Here is a 20000-nt window from a genome sequence, read left to right as displayed (position 1 = left end):
AAATTTTTTTATGTTGTATCAATTATGAAATAAACTTGAATAATAAAGTGGGCCGATAATGAAGAAATTTAGTTCATGTATCAATTATTTTGTTAATATTGTATCAATTATTAAGTAAACTTAATTAACAAAGTAGGGCTATTACGATAACATTTAGTTCTTGTATCTAGGATTAGTGCTTTGATTAATTTCTTTTTTGTTTATAAAAGAAGGAAATAGACTCATTTTAATTATATACAAATATATATCTCATCGAGCAAATAGCTTCCAGCAGAATAGAAATTGTGTTTTCGTAATGACATCAGCCATATTTGAGGCTGTTTACTCAAAGGCCTAATTAATGAACAGACACTGTTTGATTTGGATTATAATTATACCATAGGTATATTATATATTTCAGTCCATACGAAAATGAAAGCTTGGTGAATTAGGTAAACAAAATTATATGAGGATTTTGTCACCTAATTGGCTGTGCAATATGAGATCCTATTTCTTGCAATGAAGTACACTTAGTTCAAAATAAGTATTGGTCTTCGAATTGAAGATCGTTTTAACTGATAGTTTATGATCAATATTAGGCTTTATTTTTTTTATTAAAATTGTCCTATTTAGAATGTGAAACTTTCTGTCCAATTGCAGTTCATTTGTCCCACTCCTTTTAAGCCATCTGGGTCTTCCATCTCTAACAATATATATATATATATATATATATATATATATATATATATATATATATATATATATAAATATATATATATATATACATATATATATATATATATATATATTTATATATATAAATATATATATATATATATATATATATATATATATATATATATATATACAGCATATGATATCTGGATCTTCTGCTTCTAAGAATATATATAACTGATATATGATTCTACTTCCAAGAATAGGACTAACTCACCGTCAAATCCCTGCAGTAGTAGATACCATCAATGAGATCTTGCTTGAAGCCGTCGCTGATTGGTAGAGACGTATATTGTTCAGTCAGGTGGTTAATGTTTATGTTCATATATTCGTCGATCTGAGAGGAAGGAAAAACAAGGAGATGAGGTTATTTAAGGGTGATTTGTTTACAGTGTTTAATTAAGAATTATTTGATGAAATGGTCCTGGAAAAGGCACAGTGAATATTTTGCTTTCGTGACTCTAGTGAAATTTTCGAATTAGTATTCACTATGCTTTAAGAAAGGCTAAAACTTTAAATATTTTGTTTAAAAGGCTTCATCAAAAGCAAAATTTTACGGTCACTTTCAAAGTAAGTCACCTGTCAATGTATAAATGAAGATAAGGAATACGTGTTGCATTGACATCATATAAGTTAGTTTATTTTTCTTCAGTATTTGCTTAAATATCATCATAATGGATGATAACTTTATCAAAGAATGGTTTAGATCAAATTATAAGTATGAACTATTTCCATCATTACTATGAGTCTTGTTAATGAACAATTAAATAGAATTCAGTATAATATTAAACGAGACGCGTACATGAATGAGGTACCATTGTTACCAGAAACTGAAACATAGAAGGTCAAGTACTTACTACGTTGAGTTTATTGAGAGTGCAGGTGTAGTTGCTGAGGGCAGCCATGATCTTGTTGACGGAATCCAATAGATAGTATCTATCGAAGAAAGGAGATGCTGCTTGCTGTGGCACAGCTGCTGCTTCTGTTTCTCCTGCTGCTTCAGCCTGGCGTTTCTGTGAGGAGGAAGTTGGTTTCGATTAGAAGTTTCCTTTGATAATTTGTCGTTGGGTTAATTGTTGAGGGGAATTTTTCGTTTTTTATTGTTTCCATATTTCTCTCTTCTCCAGTTATGAAAATGGAAGTATTTTATAATACTTGGTTTTATTCGTCTTTACTTCTTTTTTTTACACAACTTGTGTTTGGTGTATATACTGCTATTAATATGGTTAATAGCAACATGTTTATAAGGAATACTTTTTTCCTTTTTTTCGCTCCAATTACGCGAGGAAAACTTGTTTTAATTGTTTAGATACAAAAAAAAAAAAACCTTTTTTTGTATTAAAATTAATATTGTAATATACATAGAATATGAAAAGGTTCATAGTTGTAGTTTATTAAGTGTCTAGTGAAATAGATTGAGTGGAACTCCTAGGGGTGAATCCCTGTTAAGAATAACTGCTCTAGTTGAACAGTAAAAAACCTAAGCAAAAAAAGGGATTTCATTCTTGTTATTTCCGATTTCCCCCTCAAATTTTCTGAAAATCAATATCCCATTAATGTCTCCATAGCCTTAAATGATAATTTCATTATTCTAAGCCTGATAAAATATTAGGGGTTTGAGAAAATGTTAAGGGTTGAGCCTTTTGAGTGGCTAATATAGCTAGAATAATAAGCCCCTTTTGTGCTAAGTAATGCTAGAATATTAAGCTCTTTTTGAGACGAGTAAAGCTAGAGTATGGGGCCCCTTTTGAGACAAGTGGAAATAGGATCCTGACAGATTGTCATCTGCTATCATCTAATTAATTTAATAAGAAAAAAGGTATTAAGGGTAACTTTACCTTTCTGTAATGGAGTGACTGATAACCGTGGGGAACGCCGTAATGCCCTTGTTGTGCTGTGTGATAGGAAGGGAAGGGCACGTACAAAGAGTCCCCTCCGAAGTGAAGAGGGTAACCCTGCGGAAGATTCAGCAGATAAAATATGGCATAGTATTTTTTCTCTTATTAATTTTCAAGTATTTTCATTTTTTTTATGATAGATAGGGTAGTTTTCTTCTATTACTGGGTTTTGGATTTGCAAAAAAATATTTTTTTATAATGTTTCTGTACAATCTGACGGTTTTTATATTTTCATGATATCAGATGAAGAATAGCTCTTTTCATAACAAATTTCCAAGTTTATATTCTCTCGTACCCGTTATGAATAAAATAAAAAGTCTAATAGATTTAAACGCTATCCTCTACTTTAAATTCTCAATCTCTTGACCTTTCAACTTACCAGCTGAGAATAGAGGGAGAAGTCCAGTCTGTGGAGATTGGAGACTGGAAACTGCAGACACTCCTTCTGGGCGATGCCGATTTTAGCCAGGTAGTCGTAGTACACACCCTCGCCGAAACAAGTAGCCATGGTCTGTGAACAGTTGAAGAGCAAATTTAGTAATTTGGTTATTATCTTCAAAAGCGAATTTTCTATTGAGAATATCACATAGAATTTTAGGTAAACTGTATTCAATTTAATAACACTTCAATTTAATTTTTTTTAGTTTAATTTTCCGTGGATTATGTTCTTATCAGTTTTATTCGTTGTTATTTGGAAATGCATCCATATTGTTAAACATGGCTGGCTGTGGACACTATTTTTTTTTTAGATTTAAAAATTTTCATTTATATTTAAAAGAACGTGAAGATTATGATCAGGTTATCATTAGCATTATTATTACTAGGCATTTTAATGTACATAGTTGTCTACGGAAATTACATCTATTCCAAAATTTCATATCGTTAATATTTTCATTATAGGTAATTATCTATGAAGATAACTTTTATTCCAAAATCTCTTGAATTATCTTCAATAAATTCCCTATATATAATTGTCTATGAAAATGACAGATATTCGAAAATATAAAATTTTTTCGTTAATATATATATATATATATATATATATATATATACATATATATATATATACACACATTCATACATATATTCATATATATATATACATATATTTATATATATACATATATATATATATATGTATGTATTTATATATATACACCTATATTTATGAATATATATATATATATATATATATATATATATATATACATATATTTATTTATATATATGTATATACAGTATATACTGTATATATGTATATATATATATATATATATATATATATATAATATATATATATATACAGTATATGTATGTATTTATGTGTATATATTATATATATATATATATATATATATATATATAAAATGGCTATCAGTGAAAATTACTTTATTCCAAAATTTCATGATTTATCATTAATAATTTCACTATAAATGATTATCTATTCAAATAACTTCTATTCCAAAATCTCATGAATACCTTGGTGAAGCTGTATTTCTCCAGGAAAGCTTCTTGGGCCATGGCGATGGCCGCCAGTGACAGGAGAACAATCACAGCTCGGCTCATTTTGTCTGGAAGGACACATTTGGAAAATGGTTATTTATTAGATACTAGTGTAAGCGACCCGTCAAAAATGACGGATAAATATTTAGAAGGATATGCACTCGCACGCACACACACAGATTCAACCCTTCCCATCCCCTTCCCCTTTCCTAACTAGGCTACAACCAGCAGGTTCGGCAATTTGTGGGAGATTGTGATACCCCTTCTTACCATAGAATGACTACTTCCTCTCCTCTTCTGCTCAGAGTGACAAGAAAGAAATATATCAATATACTGTACATAGCCAGACATTTCACCTTTATGCTACAGGGGAGATTATGTTTTTGATACGGGAAATGAGCGTTTAGCATTAACTAAAGAAATCAGTGTACATGGAATTAAGTCAAATAGTCATGATATTGTAGTTGAAAGTTTTCTCTTCAAAAAGAAATTATCCCAAATGATGTAAAGAATAAAGAACAGATTAATATTTGATAATTAATCTCAACATTTACAGATTTTTATTTCAAAGTAATTGTACGAATGGAAGAATTAACCTCAAAATTAATAGCTCAAACATATTTTTAGATTAGTGAATGATATTTTGAAGTATAAAAAGAGCAATTTCATCCCTGAAATCCTAGAAGAGTGCAACAGACCTCAGGAACCTGCTATGAGCAACAATTTCCTTAAAGAAACCAGATAAACCAAATGACAGAATAAACATTTGAAATGAGGGAACCTGCTGGTCCAATTCGATCTTGCTTACCTTGCCTTGGGTTCGGTAACTGACGCTGGGTGATTTCACGTTCTTCTATATATACGGATGTATGTGAAGATGATCCACGCCCACAAACGCGTTCCGCTTAAAGACTCGGTCCAAGGGCGTGCCTTATTAAGTGAGTAATTGGTCGAATATTCTGGTTGTATAGTGAGTATTTTCTCTCTCTCTCTCTCTCTCTCTCTCTCTCTCTCTCTCTCTCTCTCTCTCTCTCTCTCTCTCTCTCTCTAGCACTGTAACTCAGTTGATCAAAAGGCTTTGGATGTCTTTAGGAATCTTTAGCTTGAGATTAGAAAAGAAATTAAGGGAACTTAAGCTTTAAGAAGATTTTACCAAATCGCCTCACTTGTTTAAGTCTTAGCTACGTGCTATGAACTCTTATTAATATGCTACTTCCAGTCTGTGCTTAATCAATCTCTTTCTAACGTTTGGAGTTCTTTCTCTGTTCGTTCTACATATTTCCTAGAAAATGCAATTTTCAGGGGAATCACGTAGGTAGACCTTTCTTGGTTCGTCATATATATTTTTTAACTGGCGCACTAGTGAAGAATGAAAATTTATATATATATATATATATATATATATACATATATATATATATATATATATATACACACATATATATACATATATATATATATATATATATATATATATATATATATATATATATATATATATACATACTTTATATTTAAGTCCGCTGCAGAACAAACTCCTGACATGTCCTTCCACTTGGGTTTGTTTATGACCATTCTATGCAAGTTTATACTTGCATATTTTCTTATTTCGTCAATGCACCATTTTCTCTTCCTTCCCCTGCTTCTATTACAATGTCGAGGAACCCATTTTATTATTCTTAATGTCCATATATTGTCTGTGATTCTCATTATATATCCTGCCCATGTAGTTTTCTTTTTTTTTTCCTTGTTTAGAGAAAATCTTTTATTTTAGTTTGCTCTCGTATTTCTGGCTCTTAGTGTTGATCCCATCATTATTCTTTCCATACCTCTTTGAGTTATAAGGCTTTAGTAAGGCTCCAAGTTTCTGATGCATAAGTTAAAACGTGTAGGACCATCTGATTGAATACTTTTCTCTTTAGAGAAAGGTACATTTTATTTTTTTAAAGTCTCATTTTGTTTACCAAAAGCTCTCCATCTCATTCTTATCTTTCTTTCAATTTCTGTCTCATGTCCTGGAGAAACACTTACTTTCTGTCCTAAGTATGTATATTTATCAACAATCTCTAAAGGTTCGTAAAACTATTATCTTGGTTTTACTCATGTTCATTTTCTGTCCTACATTTCTGCTTTCTCTATTTAAATCATCTATCATCTTAGCAATACCTACCATGATTCGCTTAACGCAACTACGTCCTCTGCAAATCTTCATGCTGTTAAGGTATTCCCATTAATGTTAGTTCCTACATTATCCTAATCAGAATTTTTAAAAACTTTTTCTAGGCATGCTGTGAATAATTTTGAAAGATGGGGTCATTCTGTCTAACTCCTATCTCAATCGGAATTTTCTTACCACCTTTATATAGTTTTAGGATGGCTTTACTTCTCGTATAGATATTTTCAAGTGTACTAACATAAGATTCACCTATTCCTTTTCTTTGAAGGGCTTTCATACCGCTGAAGTTATGGCAGAATCAAAAGCTTTCTCATAGCCTATAAATGCAATACATAGTGGTTTGTCATACTTAGTTGTTTTTTTTCATTAATTGGTTAATTACATGGATATGGTCAGTTGTTGGATACCCACTTCTAAATCCTGCCGGCTCTCTTGGTTGTATAAAGTCTAGCTATTTATATATTCTGTCTAATATGATCTTTGTATATATTTTATATATTATATATTACTGTATAAGCTTCTTCCTTTCTTTAGTGTTTCCTTAATTTTTGCCTGAGAGTGTTTACGAATGCCTTGGGTTTCTGGTTTGTCTATTGTTTTGGATATTTCTGCTATTTCTATTTCATATCTCTTCGATTTTACCCTCATTAAATCCGCTAATGAAGGTGAAAGGAAGTTATATTTTTACCCTTCTTTGTGTGTTTGTGAACAGCTTCCTCGCCACAATTTTGAGAGTAAAGAAACCTGTTGGGATTAACTTTTATGCAAAAAGCTGGAAATTAGTAAATTTTGGAAGGTCAAGGTCACGGTCAAGCAAAACTTGGTTCTTATATGAGTGTATGAAAATCCACGCCAATTAATACATGTTAAGGTAAAAGGTCATGGTCAAGGTCGAGGAAAAGGTCGAGAAATAAGTTGCCGTGACGGAGGTCTGTATTGTACTGAGTGCCCCTCTAGTTTCCAATCTTTTCTTTATTAGGTTTTTGGTCTTTTATGATAGTTTTCCATGATCTTTTTTAGGAACCTTTCCACCTATCTCTTGTGCAGATTCCAATACAAATTTTCTTGTTATAATATATATATATATATATATATATATATATATATATATATATATATATATATATATATATATATATAAATATATTTGTGTATATATATATATATATATATATATATATATATATATATATATATATATATATATATCCAACAGATTTTGTAAATTTCATAACAAAGTCCTCAGAAGAATATTGGAAGTTAAATGGCAGGACAGGATTAGAAATGAAACCTTAGAGAAATTACTCAAGTGCCATATGAAAATGAGATTATGGTGACGGGTAGATAGTGATGGTTTGGGCGTGCTTTTCGTACTCCTTAAGAGAGATTGTCACACCAAACTTTTAACTGGGCTCCACATGGCACTAGAAGAGTAGAAAGACCCAGGCCTACGGGGCTGAGGACTATGAAGTGTGAAGTAGATGATGAATGGAGAAGCATTGATTTAAAAGCTCAAGATAGAGACGACTGGCGAAATCTAACCGAGGCCCTTTGTGTCAATTAGTCCGGTGGTAGAATGACTTGGGTGTGTTTTTGCGTATAAACAACATTTTATTCGGGTTCTAGTAGCATGATGCCAATCTGTCATCCTTGAGGAATTTCTTTTAGGGGCAAAATTAAAAATGGCAGCTGCTGAAATCTTTGAAACCCGATTTTAGCCTTTAGCTTTGCCAAAAATTGGCATAGAGATTGGATTTTGGTGTCTAGTCATGTTTCAAGAGTCCCGGAATCCATTAGAACATACCAATAAGTTTTATCTCCCCTCTGGTGTCTTTTCACCACCTGTAATTCATAGAAGGGCATATTTTGATATATGTTACACTCATGTAAGAGTATATGATGTATATATATTGAAATGAGTTGAACCTTAACAATAACAATGTGTGTCTGGTCTTAGTATAAGCAGAGCATAGCAGTTTTCTTTTTCAAAACATCTCATTCCCATATCACCATCAGCAAATGCTCACTCAATAGTGTCGTATATACCAATACAGCTAAAAATGTATAGTAAATTACTTGCTATAACAGTATTGATTTGTGTTTCTTTCACACATACCACTCATTGTGATTTTTTACATGTACCTCCAACATGCTGGTGTACTAATCATGCTATATTGCATCATTGTTGAGAACCTAACCACATACCAACATCTTGATTTTGTTTCCTTTTAAAAATTTGTTTGGTAATGGTACACCTGTTCTTGCAAGCTCTCAAACTAGATGAATTCTGCAGCACAGCTTAACACCACTTTCCTTCTGAAGAGTTGCATAAACTGTCATGATAGGGAAATACATCTAACAATTGCAGGACCTGTCAGACTCAGTTCCATTGTAGATGCTAGTAAATGTATGGGAGGTTAGTTACATGCTACATTGGCGTCCCTATTAAGAGATCCGTGATTCTTGTTTGTACATCGAAACCGTACTTCAACATACACTTCAAAGACTTCAATAAAATGCTTTTTATAAAAGCAGACCAAGTTGACAGAAGAACCAAATATCAAACGATCTCGATGTCTTGTGCATCACAAAGACAGAATCAATCATGAAGGAGAAACTCCAAGTAGAGGCATCTTATCAAATGTCCTCCAGTCCTGATACGTTCATCATCAATTGTTGTGCAGTGGCCAACCAAAAGAACAGTAGAGGACTTCATCTTGATCCTGCTTGCTTATTTGAATGAAAGGTTGAAGTCATGTTACATTCTTGGTGTTCGACAGATACTATGAGAACAGTACAGTATAAAGAATTCAATACGCACGACACATGCTGGCAAGGATGCAACCTGCCATCACAAATTGGACCTGTATACGCCACTTCCTACTCCAAACGTTGTCATGAATGTAACGGAGAAGAAAGTGCTGCTGATCAAGTTGATATGCACTTGTATCAAGGACCATGCAGAAATGCTGGCCGAGAAGCAACTGGTCTTAACTGGGGAAGATGCAACTCCTGTGGAAGTGACCGATAGAAAGATGACAGTACAACATGTCCTCTACACTACCCATAAGGAAATTGAGGTTATGACTTTGTAGCAAATGTTCACATAGTCTTGATAGAAGGTCAAAGTATTTTACCTAATTCTGACGACACTGATATGTTAGTGTTATTGCTTCACTTCAAGTCAGAATTACTCACCTGTGATCTTGTTATGGTAGGAACCAGCCATGGTAGGGCATAAGTTAATATCAGGGCTACAACCCAGAAGTGTGTAGACTTTTTCTTCGAGATTCTGGCAGCATATATCATCTCAGGGTGTAACAATGTTTTGTACCTGTGGGGGACAGGCAAAGGTACGGTTCTAAAATCCTTGATAGAGGGCTACCAACGGAAGACTTTGGGCCACCTAGATGCAGATCTATAAGACTTCATCTGGGAAGTGACATCGTTTCTTGCTGCCTGTTATGGATCGAAGGAGAGAGACTGCATGAATGCAGTTCACTTTGATGTTTAGTCACATAGGATGACAAACAAAATCTCACTGTAGCACCACAGCTCAAGACCTTCCACCAACCACTGGGCCATTCACTGAGTATGTGCACAGAGAACATATGCAAGCAGCAATATCGCATGCAACACTTGAAGCTGACCCACTAGTATTTGAACACTCGTATATGGACAAAAGATGAGGCCTCCAATACGTTGGTACCATTCCCTTTTATCTCCAGAAGTCACATGTGCGCCTGATGAGGTACTCAAGATGATCAGGTGTGGCTGCAGTTCAGCTCGATCTTGTGCAACAGCCAGGTGCAGTTGTTCTGCAGCAAGATTGTCATGCTCAGTTTGCTGTGGATGTCCCTCTGCAGAAGACTGTTGTAATGTACAAACCAAATCATCTGCCATATCCAATGAGGATTTCGATGAAGACGAGCGACTTTTATCATATCACAATACTGTTGTCGTTCTTTTTGTACAAGATTATTTGTTGCTGATGATATGTGGATGATGTGTATAATGTTTTCGTCCTTGTTTAAAGGTTACTCATGAATGGTGTAGGCAAGGAACAGTGACACTATCCTAGAGACTGGTCTATGCCTTAGAGATTAACCATATATACATATGATCAGCGCTCAAGGCCCCACTCTGCTCAATCTAGGACTAGGGAGGCTGGTGACTCAGCAAATAGTCTTATAGGCTCCCCCAAACACACCCCATGCTCAGCTCACAAGGATGGTGAGGTTGCAGACACTGCAAGAAACATCGAGTCTAAGCGGTACTCGATCTCACGTCTAGCAGGTCAATAGGCAGGGACATTTCCAATAGGCTTCCACCAGATAGTGTTGATGATATGTTTGCTTGTATATAAAGTTTCTGTCCTTATTGCACACGATGAAACTTTGATGACGGTATGTTGATATACTGTATTTGTATATACCGTTATATACTGTCATTTTTCCGTCCATGATACACGTTATTGTTTGTATGATATGGCGTGTTAATGATGATATGTGAATATGTTTACTGTTCTGTTTAACTCTGGGCCTTGATTGTGTGAATATAACGTTTAGTTCCACCTGTTTGTTTAAACCATAAAAAAGCCATCAAACTTTGCAATTTTGGGCAATGTTAACACGTGACATTTGTAATTGTAAAAGTCAGAGACATTAGGAATTTGGTTCAGGCAAGAGAGAAAGAGCTTATTGGTGTGTTCTAATGGATTCCAAAACCCTTAAAACTTATTACTAGCCACCAAAATCAGATCTATATGTCAATGTTTGGCCTAAATAGGGTTTCAATGATTTGCAGCGGCCATTTTTTAATTTTGCCCGTAAAAAAATTGCTCAAGGATGACAAAGTGGCATCATGCAGATTTGGGTTCTGTATGGTATCTTCTAGTGTATATATATATATATATATATATATATATATATATATATATATATATTTATATTTATACATATATATACACATATATATATATATATATATATATATATATATATATATATATATATATACATATATATATATATATATATATATATATATATATATATATATATATATATATATATATATAAAAATTAATACTTGTATTGTCAGTGCATTTATAAATATTCTGAGTGATTCGGGAAATTAGGGTCAATGGCTCATTATTGTTTATTCTTATGCCAGGCTGACACTTGCATGAATCTGTGGCACGCATTGGCACGACTCGAGTCGTGCCAATGAGTAAACTAGTCGTAAACTGGCGTGAAGTGTACGTAAACACGTCGTGACTTCGTGGCATGTCGTGGCGAGAATTTTGAAATGTTCAAAACTTTGGTCACGACAAAATTTTGTGACTGGGTCATGAACTTTGCACAAACTGTTCATGAACTCGTCGTGACCTCATCGGGACAATGCGGGAGGATGCGTGCTAGTGCCTGGCAATGCATCCCATGCCACGACTGTCACGAACTGCCACAAATAGTTCACGAATAGCTCATGTCGAGTTCACGAGTAGTTGACAACATGTTCACAAATATGCGCGCGTCACAGTATGGCCTTGCCTTCCCACTGACATGGTCATGTGTACTTCACGCATTGGTGGCACGAGCAGTTCATGACTAGTTTACGCACTTCACGAACAGTTTGCGCATGGCACGAGCAGTTCACAATCAGTTCACGAAGAGTTCATGAACAGTTCACAAGCAGTTCACGACTACTGCGTGACAGTGGCGCTAGCGTCAGTGTGGTGGTATATATGGAGCTTCCTTGACACTGCTCGCCATTCCAAGCTGACAAGAGGAAGAGGAAAGCAGAGAAGGCCAGAAGCCAACAGGCCAGAAGCAGAGACTGCTGAGAGAAATGATTCGCCTCCGTCATCTATATCAAGTCTAGATATCGTGATCCTGGAGACGTAGCAGGATCCAATCAAACGCCAGAGACAACCATCCAGTGGGGACGAGGCTAACAGAAAGCAAAAGAAGCAGGTCCGGGTGTCCAAGAAAGAAATCCCTGAATACCGCTGGACAGATGAGGCCGAGTTTATGTTGGCCGCCCTTGTGAAGGAGAACCCCCCAGCTGTATGACAAGAAGCAGAAGGAGTGGCTCAATGTGGCGACCAAGAAGAGCCGGTGGGACAAAGACGAAGAGCAGCTGGAGCCTCCTGCCACTGGTGCCCTATGCAAGAAGCATTACGAGAACTTGAGAACCAGGGTGGGGAAGATTATGAAGAAGGAGAAGAAGAGTGGAGCTGGTCAGCCACAAAGGAGTGCCCGTGATGACCAGATCATGGAGACCTGGAGTTTCCTGATACAACACATTGTCCGGGGAGAGACAGTCCTAAGTGAGCCGTTTGCTGTCCCAGAGTCAGGTGCAGTGACAGACAGCGACGAAGACGATGATGAAGTGAGGCCCACAGGTTCCCAAGCCAAAAATCTACTAGCACCGGGAAAGGCAAGGGTAAGGGGAAGCGGTTCAGGCCATCAACAACACAGACAGCCACCACAACCGCCAACACCTGGGTGACCCAGAGCGACCTCGGTAATGTAGTGCATCAGGTGAGAATCCCAATGTTTGTATACAGATTGTATTCCAGTTTCATCCATTGCTTTTTACATGGCATGTGCAATATGTTGCATTGAAATGCTGTACTAAATGATTACAATGTTTGTATGTTTCAGATCATCTCCAAAGCAGACTCCTTTGCGCCCACCCACTCGTACACTGGCCAGCACAAGATCCTACACGATTTTGCGTGCCTGCTGGAAGGCCACATGCATGCCATCTGGAAGGACTCTTGGCATGAATTCCAGATAGACTGCCTCAACCTTGTACACCGCTACAGGCAGCGGTGTCAGCTCTTCCAGCAGCCACATCAACAACCAGCCACCTTGCAGGCACTGCCAGAGCAGCAGCAGCAGCCTCAGCAGCAACCTCCAGCCAGTCAGCTATCACCTGTAACGTGAATGCCGCCCCAGTCACCACAGTCTTCAGGCCAGTCCTCCTGGCCCCTTACCATGGAGTGGCAACCAGGGATTCCACCTGCACCATCAGTCTCCCTTGTTCAGGCTTCTTCACCAACAACTTCAGTACCTTCAGCCACCAATTTCCAGGCTCCTTCACCAACACCTTCAGTGCCGTCGCTGTCAGCCACCTTCAAGACACCTGTGACACCACTCGGCTTCCCGGTCCTGGACCCCGGATTCTGTCAACAGCAACCTAGAAGAGGGCATATCACCCTCATCCCTCTACACCTCCAAGGAACTCGACACACCACCAGTCCATCGGGTATTCCCACGCAGCTGTACCAGAACCAGCAAGGACAGTGACTAAGATGAGACACTTCTAAATATTTGTAAATAGTTGGACTGTGATACTTGTACATATTTGTTGTTTGCTGTTTTCATGTTAATAAATTGTTTTCTTATTTCAAAACACTTATTTTTCTCTTTAACCTTAAAATAAAGTGGGTAAGATGGCTGGTTAGAAGCGGCAGCCCCTGCAGGTGTCGGTCAGTCCTCCATCCACCAGGGATCAGACCATGTGCGTCCGGATCTTCGCGGTCCACTTCTGAAATTGCGTATGGGTATCTGACAAGGATGATGTTGTGCAGGACACAGGCGCACATGTTGATCAGGCTGATGTTGTCGGGGTGCTGATGCATCGTTGTCAAGAAGCAACGGAACCTTTGACACAAAATTCCAAAGGCATTCTCCGGGACACATCGGGCACGAGACAACCTGTAGCTATATATGCGTTCTTGTAGGACCTGTGACCAATGGGAGAATGGTTTCATCATCCAAGTTCGGAGAGCAAAGGCATCATCCCCTACTAAGTGATAGGGCACAGGCTGGTCATCATTAGGGAGTGGTTCTGGTTTAGGCACTCCAGCTCTGTTCTCTTCTACAGCATCATGCAGGGAACAGTTACTCCATGTTCCGCCATCCGACACACCACCCTCTGCCCCAACATCCACATAGAGGAACTTGTAGGTAGCATCTGCCACTGCCATCAGTACAATGCTGTAGTTGTAGTAGTAGAAGCCAGCATTGGGTGCCTTCTTCATGGTGATGTACTTGCCGTCCACAGCCCCCAGACAGTTGTGGTAATTTCATCTGGAGCTTAACCTGGCAGCAACTTCCTTCCACTCCTTTTCAGTTTTAGGGCAGCGCAGCACTTTGTCCTTGTAGACCGCGACTAAGGCTTTACACACCTCGGATATGAACTTACAGATGGTACTTGCTTCAACCCTGAAGCTGTACTGCAGACTTGGATAGGAATTTCCAGTGGCTAAAAAGCGGAGGGTGGCAGCCAGCTCAAGTCCAACTTGAAGCAGTTCCCTCATGAAGGTAGACTGCTTCTGGAGGCGAGGGGTTAACTTCTTAACCATCTCTTGGAACAGGGCAGCTGTGATTCTGAGGTAATTTTTGTAGCCCCTTTGATCTTCCTTGTGGAGTTCAGTCAGTAGACTGTCATACTGTCCAAATTCGTGCCTTCTGGTCAACCCTTCCCTAACCCACACTTTCATTTGTGTCTTTCTTCGAGGTGGGGTTGCCTTTTCTTGTTCTGCCTCTGCCAGCTTTTTGTGCTGCTCCTCAACAATGGGTAGAGCAGCTGCCAGGTATAGGCATCTTCTCTTCTCTGCAATAATTGCGTCTCTGACATTAAGCATGTTTTCTCTTCCAAAGCCAATCCAAAACTGACCAGGGGTTAGAGAGGCCCCGTATTTATATAGCGTGGCCAAGTCGGCATGACACTGTCCGAATTGTGCAAACTCGTTGTGCCAGTGCGGGAAGTGCGCAAACTATGCGTGAACTCGTCGTGCCAGTTCGAGTTAATGTCGACACTGATGGGCACGTATTCGTGAACTATTCGTGAACTCGTTGTGAACTCATCGTGAACTATGTGTGAACTAGCTGTGAAGAGTGCGGGAGCCTCCCATTTCGAGCCTCAAAATGGCACGACTTGCCACGACAAATTCGTGGCCAAAAGTCGTGCAAGTGTCAGCCTGGCAGTAACTCTTTATTCGCATGGTAATAGTTCTACTCTAAGTCGCTGCCATTTTGCTTTCCTTGACGCTGTTTATAATTAACCAGTTTCTAAGGTTTTGAGTTTCGATGGTCTTTAGATTTTCATCAATTATTTGTCAGAGAAACAAATAGTATGATTTCAAGTGAAGAATCTAAAATTTGTTTAAATTTGACGATGCGTAAGTAATTAGTTTCGGGTTACCATCAGAAGTGGAGACGTGTAGGAAGATGTCGGTATATTCCTTTAGGTGTTTTGATAACATCCACATTGATCATGATCCAACATGATTGGTAATATTATTTTTAGATGTTATTCTTCGAGGAAAAAAGTTATTTTTTTCTTAATTTTTCAAATTACGCGTTTTTTTTACCTTTCATCTACATGACGTTTTATCTTTCTAGAGAGAGAGAGAGAGAGAGAGAGAGAGAGAGAGAGAGAGAGAGAGAGAGAGAGAGAGAGAGAGAGAGAGGGGGGGAAAGAACGTAAATCATTTCACGATCATTGAAGGTGCTCAAGGAACTTGAAAGTTCATCCTTCAAATAATTTGGATTTAGTTCTTAAGATCGGAAAATATTATTCTTTGGATTAATGTTTGAGAGATACTCCATTGCTCCACTAAAATGAAGAAAAATGCTAGAAAGCAGACGAGACTGAAAAATCCTCTCGCTCTCTTAAAGATGAAAGAAACTCGAAAGGCTTATGGTACATTATTTCAGTGAGATAAAGAAATTATAATGTGCAGAAATCCAGTTACGTCACTGTGATTTTAATAAAGTAGCTGCAGAAAGAATCTTTTAGGTCAAACTTATTCTCTCGAAGGAAGATTGATAAAACGTGCAACCCGTTACCCATCCTAGAATAGGCCACAAGGTAGAAGTGGTCTATAACATAGAAGAAAAAGAAAAAATCCTGTTTCAGATGTGGAGGAAAATGCTTTGACACTAGTGTACGCGACTTCTCAAGAATGACGACTAGTAATTTAGATAGTTATGTCCACTTACGCACACATGCAGAGTCAACTCTTCCCACCCGGTTTACGACCCCTTTTCATAACTACAGCCCTCTAGTGTGGGCAGTTCGTGAGAGATTGTTTATTCGGAATGGTTACCGCTTAGCGTGACCGGAATATATATACAATATATATATATATATATATATATATATATATATATATATATATATATATATATATATATATATATATATATATATACATATATATATATATGTATATAAGTATACATATTTATATGTATATATATATATATATATATATATAGTATATATATATATATATATATATATATATATATATATATATATATATATATATATATATGTGTGTGTGTGTGGGTGTGTGTGTATAAACGTGTATTTATGTCAGTATTTGGTATTTTCATGTGTTATGACCAGACATTGTTATACTGGTAGCTTTAATTGTTATTCTTCGCACAAGGTAGGAGGATTTTACTGAATTTTTACCATAGATTTCATAATTTGCCGGTTTAACTTGTATAATATTGATGGTGGAGGATATTGAAAACTTTTATGTGCACAAATAAAATTTATTGCAAATATTCACAACCGTAGGAAATATCTTTTTACAGATCAGCATGAAGTATGCTTAAGCTTCCATTAAGAATCGTTCAAAGTTCCGTATGCCTATTTGGTTCGTCGTGGATGGGTAGTGTGAGAATTACCCCTAGAAAGAGGAAATTGGAAATAATTCTCAGTCTAGAGAATTTCTAGCTCGTTGAGAGAATCGACTCCTGTGATGATCGCCGAGAGTTTGTTGAGGACACTCTCTTGGTCGTCGTCCTCAGGGAACAAGGAAAGGTCGAACTCTCCCACGTTCTTCCTGAGGTCCTCCTTGAAGCAGGCGTTGGTCCTTGTCTCCTTCTCGCACTCCATGGCCATCAGGAGGCGTTGCAGGTTAAGGGGGAGGGGGGAGCGTGTGTTATGGAGTGGAAGGCAGTACTGCAAAAGATAATTTGTTTTTTCAATTAAGAAATTAACTTAGTAAAATGGTCCTATTATAATGAGATTTAGTTCATGTATCTTGGATAAGTGCCTTGATAAATTTTTTTATGTTGTATCAATTATGAAATAAACTTGAATAATAAAGTGGGCCGATAATGAAGAAATTTAGTTCATGTATCCATTATTTTGTTAATATTGTATCAATTATTAAGTAAACTTAATTAACAAAGTAGGGCTATTATGATAACATTTAGTTCTTGTATCTAGGATTAGTGCTTTGATTAATTTCTTTTTTTTCTTTATAAATGAAGGAAATAGACTCATTTTAATTATATACAAATATATATGTCATCGAGCAAATAGCTTCCAGCAGAATAGAAATTTTGTTTTGGTAATGACATCAGCCATATTTGAGGCTGTTTACTCTCAGGCCTAATTAATGAACTGACACTGTTTGATTTGGATTATAATTATACCATAGGTATATTATATATTTCAGTCCATACGAAAATGAAAGCTTGGTGAATTAGGTAAACAAAATTATATGAGGCTTTTTGTCACCTAATTGGCTGTGCAAGAGGAGATCCTGTTTCTTGCAATGAAGTACATTTAGTTCAAAATAAGTATTGGTCTTCGAATTGAAGATCGTTTTAACGAATAGTTTATGATCAATATTAGGGTTTTTTTTTTTTTATTAAAATTGTCCTATTTAGAACGTGAAACTTCCTGTCCAATTGCAGTTCATTCGTCCCAATCCTTTTAAGCCATCTGGGTCTTCCATCTCTAACAATATATATATATATATATATATATATATATATATATATATATATATATATATATATATATTATATATTTGTCCCACTCCTTTTAAGCCATCTGGGTCTTCCATCTCTAACAATATATATATATATATATATATATATATATATATATATATATATATATATATATATTGTTAGAGATGGAAGACCCAGATGGCTTAAAAGGAGTGGGACAAATGAACTGCAATTGGACAGGAAGTTTCACATTCTAAATAGGACAATTTTAATAAAAAAAAAAAAAAGCCTAATATTGATCATAAACTATTCGTTAAAACGATCTTCAATTCGAAGACTAATACTTATTTTGAACTAAATGTATATATATATATATATATATATATATATATATATATATATATATATATATATATATATATACAGCATATGATATCTGGATCTTCTGCTTCTAAGAATATATATAACTGATATATGATTCTACTTCCAAGAATAGGACTAACTCACCGTCAAATCCCTACAGTAGTAGATACCATCAATGAGATCTTGCTTGAAGCCGTCGCTGATTGGTAGAGACGTGTATTGTTCAGTGAGGTGGTTAATGTTTATGTTCATATATTCGTCGATCTGAGAAAAAGGAAAAACAAGGAGATGAGGTTATTTAAGGGTGATTTGTTTACAGTGTTTAATTAAGAATTATTTGATGAAATGGTCCTGGAAAAGGCATAGTGAATATTTTGCTTACGTGACTCTAATGAAATTTGCGAATGAATATTCACTATGCTTTTTGAAATGCTAAAACTTTAAATATTTTGTTTAAAAGGCTTTATAAATAGCAAAATTTCACGGTCACTTTCAAAGTAAGTCACCTGTCAATATATAAATGAAGATAAGCAATACGTGTTGCAGTGACATCATATAAGTTAGTTTATTTTTCTTCAATATTTGCTCAAATATCATCGTAATAGATGACAACACTATAATACCAAAGAATGGTCAAAATCAGATTAAAAGTATGAACTATTTCCATCATTACATGAACAGGTAAATAGCATTCATTATAATATTCAACGAGACGCGTACATGAATGGGGTACTATTGCTGCCAGAAACTGAAACGTGGAATGACAAGTACTTACTACGTTGAGTTTATTGAGAGTGCAGGTGTAGTTGCTGAGGGCAGCCATGATCTTGTTGACGGAATCCAATAGATAGTATCTATCGAAGAAAGGAGATGCTGCTTGCTGTGGCACAGCAGCTGCTGCTGTTTCTCCTGCTGCTTCAGCCTGGCGTTTCTGTGAGGAGGAAGTTGGTTTGGATTAGAAGATTCCTTTGATAATTTGTCGTTGCGTTAATTTTTCAGGGGAATTTTTAAAGTTTTGTTTTCATATTTCTCTTTTCTCCAGTTATGAAAATGGAAGTATTTTATAATACTTGTTATTCTTTACTTTTTTTTTCTTTTTTTTTTTTACACAACTTGGTAATGTTAGGTGTATATACTGCTATTATTATGGTTAATTGAAACATGTTTATAAGGAATACTTTTTTTTCCTTTTTTTCGCTCCAGTTACGCGAGGAAAACTTATTTTAATCGTTTAGATACAAAAAACATTTTTTTTTGTATTAAAATTAATCTTGTAATAAACATAGAATATGAAAAGGTTCATAGTGGTAGATTATTAAGTGTCTAGTGAAATAGATCGAGTAGAACTCCTATTGGTGAATCTCTGTTAAGAATAACTGCTCTAGTTGAACAGTAAAAAACCTAAGCAAAAAAAGGGATTTCATTCTTGTTATTTGCGATTTCCCCCTCAAATTTTCTGAAAATCAATATCCCATTAATGTCTCCATAGCCTTAAATGATAATTTCATTATTCTAAGCCTGATAAAATATTAGGGGTTTGAGAAAATGTTAAGTATTGAGCCTTTTGAG

General features: G+C 35.9%; 3 protein-coding genes across 3 annotated transcripts in view; 1 reads left to right on the top strand and 2 right to left on the bottom strand.

The window, feature by feature from the left end:
• Positions 1-10194, bottom strand: part of LOC137615901 (uncharacterized) — a 10585-nt gene extending 391 nt beyond the window's left edge. The window contains exons 1-6 of the mRNA XM_068345588.1: positions 10001-10194; positions 9490-9625; positions 2992-3123; positions 2553-2669; positions 1572-1727; positions 932-1051 (exon numbers count right to left, since the gene is read on the bottom strand). Coding sequence (XP_068201689.1) covers positions 932-1051; positions 1572-1727; positions 2553-2669; positions 2992-3123; positions 9490-9625; positions 10001-10194 — 855 coding nt within the window. The remainder of the gene's footprint in view (positions 1-931; positions 1052-1571; positions 1728-2552; positions 2670-2991; positions 3124-9489; positions 9626-10000) is intronic.
• The window catches only part of LOC137616477 (uncharacterized), a 420672-nt gene that overhangs the window by 81087 nt on the left and 319585 nt on the right, over positions 1-20000 (top strand). The window lies entirely within an intron of this gene.
• The window catches only part of LOC137615900 (uncharacterized), a 7048-nt gene continuing 3982 nt past the window's right edge, over positions 16935-20000 (bottom strand). The window contains exons 4-6 of the mRNA XM_068345587.1: positions 19207-19362; positions 18576-18695; positions 16935-17286 (exon numbers count right to left, since the gene is read on the bottom strand). Coding sequence (XP_068201688.1) covers positions 17044-17286; positions 18576-18695; positions 19207-19362 — 519 coding nt within the window. The 3' untranslated portion in view covers positions 16935-17043. The remainder of the gene's footprint in view (positions 17287-18575; positions 18696-19206; positions 19363-20000) is intronic.

Source organism: Palaemon carinicauda, chromosome 22 (assembly GCF_036898095.1).
Source record: "Palaemon carinicauda isolate YSFRI2023 chromosome 22, ASM3689809v2, whole genome shotgun sequence".
Taxonomy (NCBI): Eukaryota; Metazoa; Arthropoda; class Malacostraca; order Decapoda; family Palaemonidae; genus Palaemon; species Palaemon carinicauda.
This window is presented reverse-complemented; position numbering and strand designations above follow the sequence as displayed.